The sequence below is a fragment of the Ascaphus truei genome, chromosome 8, assembly GCF_040206685.1.
Source record: "Ascaphus truei isolate aAscTru1 chromosome 8, aAscTru1.hap1, whole genome shotgun sequence".
Lineage (NCBI taxonomy): Eukaryota > Metazoa > Chordata > Amphibia > Anura > Ascaphidae > Ascaphus > Ascaphus truei.
Window position 1 is genome coordinate 27,216,503 of NC_134490.1, and position 12,210 is coordinate 27,228,712.

The 12,210-nt window shown below is 40.7% G+C and overlaps 1 protein-coding gene across 50 annotated transcripts in view; it reads right to left on the reverse strand.

The window, feature by feature from the left end:
* The window catches only part of SORBS1 (sorbin and SH3 domain containing 1), a 296,558-nt gene that overhangs the window by 72,203 nt on the left and 212,145 nt on the right, over nucleotides 1-12,210 (reverse strand). For 26 of the 50 annotated variants that reach the window (XM_075610940.1, XM_075610957.1, XM_075610946.1 and 23 more), the window contains 3 exons: nucleotides 11,591-11,654; nucleotides 5,127-5,201; nucleotides 4,762-4,848 (listed from right to left, as the gene is read on the reverse strand). In XM_075610940.1, the coding sequence (XP_075467055.1) occupies nucleotides 4,762-4,848; nucleotides 5,127-5,201; nucleotides 11,591-11,654 (226 nt within the window). The remainder of the gene's footprint in view (nucleotides 1-4,761; nucleotides 4,849-5,126; nucleotides 5,202-11,590; nucleotides 11,655-12,210) is intronic. The other 24 variants (XM_075610963.1, XM_075610961.1, XM_075610956.1 and 21 more) reach the window with 3 other exon arrangements.

Here is a 12,210-nt window from a genome sequence, read left to right on the forward strand (position 1 = left end):
TGCTGGCTGCTCAGCGGGAACGTCTTGTGCTGCCCTGAGACAAAGGAGCTGCAATCCGCCTCTCAGCCAGGCACAGAGGAGAGAGAGAAGCCTCTCCATCTCCAGATAGCGCAGGAGTCAACCCCTGAGTGGCTGACATGTTTTAGGTGTGTGGGAAGGTGTGAAGAAAGAGGGAAAGAGTGAGGGCTTTGTGTGGGGAAAGGAGAGTGTGATGGCTTTGTGTTAGGAGGGGAGAGGTAAGTGATTTCCGTGGGGTGGAGGTATGTGGTAAAAGTAAGAGAAGGGGGTGAATATGGTGTTTTTGTGATTAAGAGTGTTCTGTGTGAGAAGGAGGATAAATGTGTGTGTTCAGTAAAAGGGTGAATATTATGTGTGACATATGTGAGGTGTGTAGGATGAGGGCGTGAGTGTTTTGGGCGGGTGAGTGTTTTGGGTGTGTGCGTGTGAAAAAGAAACTGAGTGTGTTACGTGTAGTGAGGAGATGAGTGAGGTCTGAACAGCAGGGGTGCCACTGCTAAAAAAAAGGTTGAAAAACACTGCTTCGGATGCATTCAGAATGCATAAACAAACACTATATATATATATATATATATATATATATATATATATATATATATATATCACACATACACCGTGCACCACACACACACACACACACACACATCATGCATGCTTTATATAACTATATATGACGCACAACATATATGCACCATATACATAAAGATGCCACACACTTTATTGCACCCGCTGCCATATTGTAGCTGGTGTGATAACGAGTTCGACCCACTGCAGCACACCAGCGGGAGCAATAACGTATGCTACATCTGCACACATGATATATGCTACATAAATACATGCACCATACACACGCACACACCATACATATGTATGTACCAAATGTATACACAACCACACACCATACATGCATCATTAGTAAATATGGCTCTTTATGCAGGAAGGTGGATTACTACGTGCGTTGAAGGTGGAGTCACTCCTAGGAGCAAATGAACCAGGGGTAGTGACATGTTTAGAGAGTTCAATCTAACTTTTATTTTATGTTCCAAGTTGTAACTCCCCAACCACAAAAAAAGTAAAGTTGCTGATCTTTAACAGGGAGATACATCGAGAATATAATAAAGGGAAACACACCAAAATCTGTAGGCGTCCTGAAACAAATAGAAATTTAACTATAAAATCAATACAAAGTACTTCAGTTATTGACCTACAATGTACGTTGTTTCCAGGCTCTTAAGAGTCTGAGTAGCACAACTGTTGAGTTATTTATTGAGCCTTAAAAGGTGCCATCCTACTTAGCAACATAGATTGGAATTACAATATGGTAATATAGTGTTGTAAAAAGACATGCCTTTTTGTTAATTGTTGATTAGAGGTGTGAAACATTCGCCCCAAATCGCAAATCAGATTAAATTGGACCTTTTCCATCCGTGAAAAAACCTCACAACCTGGTCAGTGTTCGCCAAGTCAATGAACATTGCGAGTGTGCTAAATATGCAAAATGGCTACAATTCCATATCGCCCAGACTAGAAATAGGTCACATATTATACCATGTTTTGTTGAAAGCTTGCGAAATTGCATAATCAAAGATTCATTGTGAAACAGTATTAACCTTTTGAGGCTTGGCGAAACGTTTTGTAAGGATGAGAAATAGGGGAGGGGAAAATAATAAAACCTCCAAAAATGTATCGACTGCATTTTGAATAGTTCCGCACAACTTTACTTTGGTCCCTATTTTGTACACAGTTCCTCTGACTTATCACAGAGCGTGCTGTTTTGTCAGAGGTTCAAACCTATCCAACAAAGGACTGCTGCTTTGATTCCACAGATATAGCAAGCCTTAGTGAGATACCCATTATACTACAATGTACCAATGTTGTTTAACTGGTAAGTTATCCACCGACTAAATCATACGTGATAAAATAGGTACCAATAAAATCAAGAGATGAAGGATGGAATTGGTTTTCTTAATGTAACAATGTCTTGTACCTTAATACTTAAGAGTTTCATATTTATTAATCAGGGCAACTACACAAGGCATCTTCTAGCGGTGGAACCAGTTAAACCAGAAGGTGTCCCATGGAGTAGCACTGCTTAGTAAATATGGCCCAGAATGGTTTTTCTAGTGCTATATCCTTCTCTGTGTTTCACTGTCTCCATCATGTTATTCAGCGTTACATCCTTTCTGTGAACAGACAATCAGAGAATAAGGCCTGGGACATAGTAAATTCAAGCTCGCTGAGGCGGGCTGAGCCGCGCTCAGCAGATGCACAAACCCCCTGCATCTCTCATCAGCGCGGCTATAGTTTCCCCTTCCGCATGCGTGCTGATGCATGCGGAGGCTCTGAAACTTTGCCGAGACAGGCAAGTTTCAAATTTGCCGCTCGGGGAAGCGGAGGAGCGGTCACGTGACCGCTCCCATCCAATGGGAGTGGGAGACAAGCCCCGCCTCCCGCTCCGCCTCCTGACACGCCTCCGCTCTGCCTCCACCCCACCCCCAGAGCGCGCTCACTGCCTCACCTGCAAGGACAGAAAAAAGCACAATTTTCAGCAGGCGAGGCAGAGCAGAGCGCGCCTCAGCGAGCTTCAATTTACTATGTCCCAGGCCTAAGGAAGGTGCCCACTGCAGTCTTCTTCCTGGGCTGGTGGAAAGGCTCTCTTTTTTTTTATGCTGAGAAGCCAGGTAACATACAGTTAACAATGTATGAGCTTTCTTTCACTTCAATATAGTAAAAGAACAGAATATGGAAAGGGAGTAGGCGGTGTGATACTTTATATTGGACCAACAAGTAGTTAATATGATACGAGCTTTGAAACCTCGCACAGTTCTTCATCAGGTATGAAGAATATATAGTAAGGGAAAAGGGAAAGATGGGGGTAGAACTCTCGCTGCAGCTTAATTTTGGAAAGAAGTGTGAGGACACAGGTGCAATAGGGAGATAGAATTAATGACAAATAGGAAAAGAAATCCCTCTAAGCTGCACTCTATGTGTGGGATGTGAAAAATTACATACAGTATAAGTTAAAATACTTTAATTGATAATAATCTAAAAATATATAAGATTGGTAAGATAGGGTTTGTAACCAATCAGTGAACTATACACAAAAATACGTAAATAAAACAGACACAGGATGGTAGTAATTCCCTAGTAAGTCCACTTGGAGAAAAAATTGCTCATATTAATGGGAGTAGTGGGGCTAAGACTGTAATTAGTGTTTACAAGTCAAAGTAACTTCCAGATGATTAGTCAACCTATTTAGACTTGCGTCATAATAGATATGAAAATCCGAATCAAACCAGTCAATCTTTAATTTGATAAACAGGGTGACTCCTTATCCCAAATGTAACAATGTGGACTGGGAACCTGTGTCAAATTGAACCAGGTGGTGTGAATGTTTAGAAAAGGATAGATCACATATTTAGTGACTATAATATAAGTCATGTGCTTTTAGCAGATCTTAAGTAGGTGTTATAAAAAAAACAAATAATTTGCCGTGTTTAATGTGGGTAGGATGAATAAAACCAATAGCTACTTACTGACTATAATAGGCTGTAGGTACACAACATGTGTTAAAAGCTTAGAGGCACGGATCACAGCCCGTATCAAGTTATAGCCCCATAATACTACAGTAGTTAGCCTGCAGTAGATACAATTGTAACCATGGTATAGCAACATCACTACATCTAGTGGTAGCTCAGTGAAAATAGATACTATTGTGCCACAAATGTAGTAACAGTATCACACCTAGTTGCAAGAACAAGGCACTTTGCAAACAGCCTGCAGTGAGACTGCCCACATAAACATATGCACCGAATAGAGTATATAATCAGAGGTAAGGCAGATAGCCCGTCATAGCAAACAATCATCAGGATAATAGAATAGTTTGTATGTCAAATATATTTCTGTTTTGATACTCAGAGAAAAACCTCAGAAGAACCCTCGAGGCATAACTTCAGATGTCCTGCAATAGATACAGGTTCAGGTATGAAGAACGCCGAGAGGTTCGAAAGCTTGTAACATATCAACTACTTGGTGGTCCAATAAAAGGTGTCATACCCCCTACTCCCTCTCTCTCTTGTTACTACGTGGAAGAAAGGAACAACATGGCTACCCACCCTTCTTTGCCTTTCAATTGAATGAAAGTTACAGCATCATTAACGGCGCGTTATCGGATAACTTTACTGTGACATTGGAGAATGCAAATATACTGTATGAAAGAGCGAGCCTTTCCCGTCACTTCTTCACAGCCTGGACAATGAAGAAGACAAACACTGCACATCGTAGGCCCTTATTCAAAGCTGTGCAGCCGTCGCCCTGTGCTGGAGAAGATACAACTCCTATTCAACTAAATGGAGCTGAACTCTTCTCCAGCGCTGGGAAGCAGCTTCACAGTATATTGTATAATAATAGTAGGGTTTGTGGGGCCGGGGGGAGTTCTGCTTCAGGTAAGTTGAAAAAGTAAATCCATAACCTTATACATACAATTACTACTACTGAAGAACATCTTATTACAGGGATCTAAAACAACCACAGCATACTGACGTGTACTATACAAATGATTACTTATCGTGTTAGTTAAACCATATTGCAGACAAGCTGAAAAAGCACGACAAAGCCATTTCCAAATCCAGGTTAGGTAATGTTATTGGCAAAGTAGCATGGTACAAAACAGCTAATGCAAACCAAGGTGTAAAAAAAAGTTTGTGCAAAAAAATAATATTGTATTCCTTTCAATTACGGTACCTTCAGAACTAGGACTAGGAGTAGACGCAGGAAACTGGTAGGTAGGAGTATAAGGATTGAGTTCTGCAGCAGAGAAAAGCAGTGGACCTTGAGAACATCCACATTTAGGAATATGTTTATTTCTGTAGTCTAACAAATCTCTTCTGATGACTTATTGCTTTCTTGCTTTATAATATTAGCGCAATGAAGCTTTATATCAAATATTAATGTGTTAGCAAGGATTGCATGTGTGTAGATCACATTTGATACGAGCAAGCGGAGTAAAGATTTTCACAAATAGCAAAAGGGACACTTGTTAATGTAATGGTTCTGTAGTTATTAAGCTTCCAAATGCATGGTAAGTACTCTAACTAATCCAATAGTACCTTCTGATTTAGGCTTCATCTCAGAGAGTTCAGGAAATTTGTATGTAGGGCAATAAGGGTTTTCTTCAGGAGTGTCTACGTGGCAGAAGCAAGAATTGGGGAAAAAACAGAAAGGAAAGTTTTACAAGGAAAAAAAAGAAAGAAATGTTTGTATTGTAATTAACAACATTCGGTGGGAGAAAGCGCTCTCGCGTCTGCACTATATAATGGTATTATTATAATAATAATAATAATTATTTATTATTATATTGAGCTGTGAATGTAGCCTTGTACATGATGTTTAGCTAAAGTAATCCAATGTTGATTCCCTGGAGGTAAAACGATTTGCCACAGATCACAAGACGCTGCTACTGGGATTCGAATGTAGTCCGTCCGCTCCAAATTCAGCACCCCCTTTACATTGGGACATACACTGGCGACACACTTTATTCGAGCTTGGCTAGTCCCACGAATTCGGGTATACCCGGGTGTATTGAGGTTTGTGACTGTTTTCTGCCCGAGTACATTGAGTTATTTTCCAAGCAGGGATTGAAGCATTTTATTCCCGCTGGCTGCAATACTGCACAGTATATATATATAAACTGCATTACAATTCATGAATTTATGCCATCTGGTAGACACGCGAAGCATTGCAGCCTATTAAATCCTAATCATTATCATTTAACAGATCAGCCGCCCATCAGCCAGGCATGAACCCAGGCTGGGAAGGCAAATGCAACGGGGCTTGTCAGAGGTTAGGAGTGGCGCATTCCAGGTATCTGCCAGGTACATACCGGGTATTTACTCGAATAAAGTGTGTCGGTGCAGTACACTATATTATCTTATAAAATTATTTTTAATGTCAGTATTAGGAGTGTAGTGGACAGCTGCTCCCTTATTGTTCCATTTAGATTAAATATAAAGTAAAGGATTTTCCACTAGGGTTTAAGCATATTTTTCCTTGTATTTAACAGGATTGTTCCGAACTGAACTCAGACACAGTATCTCTTTGTTGTAAGTTCTGCTTAATGCAACCCATACACATGAAACTTTCCCCAGTCTGTTAGATTCAGTGTGGTGAGCATTCAGTCCTACTATAGTCCAATAGGAAGGTACTTCACCACCTCAGTAGTTTCTCTAGAAGTGTTTAGGGGGACCTACAAGCATTTAGGGGCAGATCAGCAGTAGAACCCTTAATATTTTTGGGAGTGTCTCTACAGTATGTTGAACCTGTGTGATTAGTTGTGTGCATTTAATTTAGAATAACATTACAACACAGAATATTAACTTTAAAGACAGGATGACCATTTTTAACAGGATTTGTTTTTTAGACAACAATCAGTGTGGAATTTAAATTGACGTGGAATTTAAATTGACGTGGCAGTAAATAAAGTTGGCTCTCAGGTCGTAGCTTCAACATTTAATTACATACAGATTTAGACATTGCTTTAAATGAATAATGTCTGAGGATCCCGCAGTAGTAAACAACTGAAATGTATTAGCAGATAGAAGAACACTCTCCGTTTTGATAGCTTCGTGCCCACACTAATAATTGTATCAGCAACGAGCCAGCAGTAACAAAACAACAACATGATACCTGTAATGGCAGTAATAATTACTCAGAATGGTAGATACATTATTCATTACAAAGCAGACATTCACCTTGCAAAACCAAACAACAGTTTCACATTGTCAATGACTAATGTTTCTCTACAGACAATATATGTAAAGTCTGACAGATCCTTAGTGTAATATTTATAGTATCATATATACTATATATAATATTTATACCGCCAGTGTCTGTTAAATAAGACAACTATTTAGATATATGCTGATAAAAAGAAAGCAAGTGCAGGATTTTGTCCAATTGATGTTTTAAAATCTCTATCTATTTAGTGTTGCGTTTTAATAAAAGTTCTCTGTACTTTCCCAAACTCATCCTGATCCATAGTTCATTGTGAAATATCACTGTAGTTTTGTATTTTGAAGAAAAGTTGTATTCAAATAAAATGGAGAACACTTTGAGGGATCTCGTAAAAATGACAGTTTTTGGGTGATTATCTAAAAACTGATTGTAATGCTGCTCTATGACATATACCCCTAACAAAAGCTGAAGGCGTTTAGCTTGGATATGGTGTGCAGACCACTGAATGTGCATGTCTTTGAGTCTGTTTGCTACAGCTATTCATTTGGTGCGGAACAGTAATGTCATAAATAAAAGGTGAGCACCATCTCTCTATTGGTATCACGTTGCCTTTGTCCCACAGCAGGAGAAAACACAGGAGTGCACATTGGGGCATGTCACTTTGTAGTCCCTTGTGTACAAATAGTGGAACTTGTGACACAGGTGAAGTAAACCTGGTTTAAGCCACATGAAATAGAGCATCTTCCAAAAAGGCAATAAGGAGCGCTCAGGCTTAGGACCACCTTGCTTTAGCAGAAGTAGTGTAGGAGTGAGAGAGAAACATAGCAGGAGATGCACAGTCAGAGCTGGCATATTATTCCTGTGTTCCAGCAGCTTCTCCATTGATTAAAGCAGGATAAAAAATTTAAAAAAAAACAATGTCCACCCTACAAGTGCTGGGAGGAAATACAGATTTATGTACTTGCTCCAACAATTTAGAAGTCAAAATCACACAACAGAATCCAATACAAATTGCTCTAGAATAAAGTGGTAGGATGACTACACACTAACTACTGTATTACTTATTTAAAGGTTTAAGGATTGTATCCCTCCATGTTTTACTATTTGTTTTATGGTTTACAACACCATAAAACTATATATATATATATATATATATATATATATATATATATATATATATATATATATATATATATATATATATATATATATATATATATATAATGACCTGGACATGATAGTTACAAAATTAACTGGGCACGCGCACGTCTTGTTCAAAGGTGAAATTAGTTAATAAGAAGTGAGGATCAACGTCTCGGTCACCTAAAGTAAACTATTTTTGATAAAGGTCCGTTTAGGGGAACAAAACATTGATCCTCACTTCTTATTAAATCACTTCACAAGAAGACCTGCGCATGCCCAGTTACTCTTCTACATATCAAGTCCAGTCTCCTACTTGGAGCACCCAGGCAGTGTTTAGTTTGGAGTTCGTGAGTGCCCTCTCTGTGACTTTATATATATACAGCTGAACCCCATTATAACACGGTGCTTGGGGTCCACATAATGCGACTGTGTTATAACAGGGATCGTGGGGAAAAATGGCCACCACAATCAGGGGTTCTGCGTCCGCTGGTGGGGGACTCTCCCATCTGTCCCAGCCCCTGGCGGCACAGTGGCACAACCACGCAGGACTTACCCGGAGCAGCTTTGCTGGGTGCTGGGGATCCGACACCGCAGGCCAGCCATCGCGGTGTGGGTGTGTGTGTCTCTGTCTCTCCATGTGTGGCTCTCTGTGTGTGTCCGTTAGCAATAAAGCATTGAATAGATATGTAAAAAAAAAAGCCAACCACAGCTGACGTCACTCACGTGGCACTGCTTCCGGGTCAGTCATGTGTGTTAGAGGAGCTGGGTCAGGTCCTCAGCCGTGGGAGTTGCATGGTGGTGCCAGGGGAAAGAAAGGTAGGAGATGTTCTAAATCGTGAGCAACGCTCAGACCGCATTATAAGCGGATCCGTGTTGTTGCGGATCGCGCTATAATGGCTTGAGCTTTATATGTGTATTTGTATATATATATATTCTATGGGAAAAAGCGCAAGAAACGCTTCTATGGTGTGATAAAGTTTTTATTAGGTTAAGGTTTAAAAAGTAATTAAAAGTGCACACTTACAATCACAGTGGCTGTTCATGTGAACAAGGTATCAGGTCCTGTAACCGGTTGTTTCCAGGGTAAGTCAGTGTAAGGATTGTCTGCAGGGTGAGTTTTCTCCTTCCGTGGGGATGGGGTGTTCTCCAGAGTGTCAGTGTCCGTCTGATATCCGAAGTCGGTGGATGATGATGTTACCTCCTCAACCCTGCTATCGGCCAGCGCAGGTTTGCACTGCTCTGTACAGCCTGCTTCCTCACACTCTCACTCTACGTGTTTTGTGGTTGCCCCTCCCACTTCCTCAGGAATCTTGCATGTGGATGGGAACTCCCATCCCAAACCTCATTTAAATAGTATGTCCTTTCAATCATTGTAGCTTATGCAGTAGGTGATCAGATTAGTCACTGCTAATTATATGAATCAGATTTAGCCTGTTGTTGACATCTCTGCTATACAAGAGGTGGGGTATATCCGGAAAGAATCAGACAAGAAATAAACCTAATATGGAGTTAAGGATATAGATATGAACAAGATGGGAGCCTGACTATTTTCCTAAGGATGACTTAGTGATAAACACACACACACACACACACACACACACACACAAAAAACAATAAACAAAAATTCATCATTAATTAAAATCATTGTGACATAAATCTAAAGGGAATGGGTAACTAAATGACGGATATATACTGTATAGTTTTTCTATCATCATCTCTTCAGCAATGTTGATTCACTGCTTCCCCAGTGATCTTCCAGGTACTGCGGTTGCTCCATGTTACTCCAACAAATTTCCTGATTTCATTCTCCCTTATGACTTTTGATCGTCGTCTTGGTCTTTTGATATGTCTTGGAATTCAGTCAAATACCATCTTTGTCCAACGATGGTAATTTCTTCTTGTGATATGTCTGGACCACTGACATTTAACTTTCTTCACCCTTGTGATGTCCCAGACTTATGTTTGGTTTCGAACCTATTCATTCTTTAACCTGCCTCTATGGGTGATACCCAGCACACATCTCTCCATACGTTATCTGAAATATCCGAATAGGCTTCGCATTTAGGGTCCAAGTTCCACATCCATACGTGAGCACAAGGACAATAGTGTACACTGGTCCAGCACTTTGCTTTTGAGGAACAGTGAAAAGTTCCCTTGGAAGATTGTCTTGTTTATTCCAAATGTGCTCTATCCCACCTTCATTCTGCAATTGATTTAATCTGACATACACACACACACACACACACACACACACACATATATATACACATACATACACACACGTATATTGTACCATGTAACACATTACGAAATAATAGATAACGTGTATTTTCCCCATGACTTGGCAGGGTTCTTTAAAGAAGAGTACCCGGAATGTCATTGGGGAGGCCTTCATCCAGCAGCAGATTGACAAAGGCTGAAGATTATTTTGTATGTATTATACACACTCACTAATGTATATAAAAAAAGGTAAATAAATAATATATACATATATATGTATATACACACACACACACACACACACACACACACACACACACACAGGATAAACACAAATACAATATACTGAGCATCTCAAAGAGGTACTGAAAAGTGCACTCAATTTGAACTAATATGGGGAATGAAGCAGATTTTCTCGGTGCTGAAGTTTTCCCTGTAGTGATCAGTGTCCTATATATAGAAATTGAGCTAAATTGAAAACTGTGCCTTAACCCTGTGAGTGCCAGTGATCCATATGACCTATTCAGAGCTGAAGAGGTTAAACATCTATGTTATGTTACATAGCATGTCAGAAACAAACACAGTAAACACGCTCAAGAAGAGATTCAAATGCTGAAAATGTAATTGGTTTACAAAACACCTTCCTGTATTATCTATATCTGCATGACATTTTTAATGCATGGTTAAATAATCCAATGTTTTCTTTAAAACGATTTGCCAACCATGTTGACCAAATAAGATTCTGCTGCATGCAGAGAAACTGTATTTAACCCTTTGCGTGCTGGAGAGTGCCACAACCCCTACGGCACTGGGCGATCCTCCCGTGATTGCAGCCTCACTGATGATGGAATGGAGAAGGACTCCTCTTCCGCTCCTCAGTCAGTCAGATCGCATTCACCGCTCAACAGGAGCGCAGAACGCGATCTCCCCTGGGGAATGAGCAAATAGCATATGATGTAGCTACAGATGTAGCAGCCGTTATTGCACCTGCTGGCGTCATAGACCCGCTCCTTTTTTTAACATCTCTCTCGTTCAGGAGCGGCCAACTTCAGTCCTCAAGAGCCACCAACAGGCCAGGTACTAGGGATATCAAAATGACTGAGCCACCTGTGCCGAAGCAGGGATATCCGTAACACCTGGCCTGTTGGTGGACAGGAATTGGCCACCCTTGGTCTAATTAATTTAGAATGGCGGCGGCTCCAGCTGGCGCGTTGTGTGCGTCTCCCACTGCAACGTACCAGTGGGAGCAATAATGGCTTCTACATCTGTACTGAGTCATGGGGCCCTGGAGTGCCAGAGCCAATGACATGGTATCTACATCAAGGGTCACTCAAAGGGTTGATATGTGGTATTTAAGAAACATGCATGTGTATCTGTGCTATATACAGGTATAGAAGACAACATATATCCTGATGCTGTGAAGACACTAGTAATGAATTAATGGTACACAACACAGACATAAAATAAAGTAAATTACCTTTGTTAAGCCTGTGGATCTGTTTGAACATGGTCTTGTACCAATCTTTTGATCTCTCTGTGTTCTTTGAAACCGAAAAAAAAGTAGATGATTGCCATTACATTATTTTGTCATTTTTCCAACACTTACTACACAAAATGCAGCTAACTGAAGTGTGACATTTAATATCTTAGATCAGGGGTGCGCAAACTCTTTTCCCTGCGCCCCCCCCTCCCCTCCCCCTGCTCGGCTTCGATATCAAATGACAGCGGGGGTCATGTGATGTCACGTTGCCATGGCAACGCAATGTCATGAGACGCCATTTGACGCCAGGCTGCCATGGCGACACGTTGCTGGAACGTTAAGGTAAGTAAAGTTACAGATGCCTGGCGCGATCTCCAGCATTCAATTTAAATGTCTTCGGGGAAGCGCTGGGCCTCTGTAACCACTGGGCAGCCCCCCACTCCCCGCCACAAAATGTCACGACTCGCACCCCCAGTTTGCGCAGCCCTGCCTTAGATTGTATAGTAGTTGGGATATGCAGAGTACTCAGACAGGGTATATATTGTTGCGGAATAGGTTTTAGAAATGTTAACCCGTTTCCGAACAGAAGGACCAGCACTATAAAGCAAAGGAGTCAA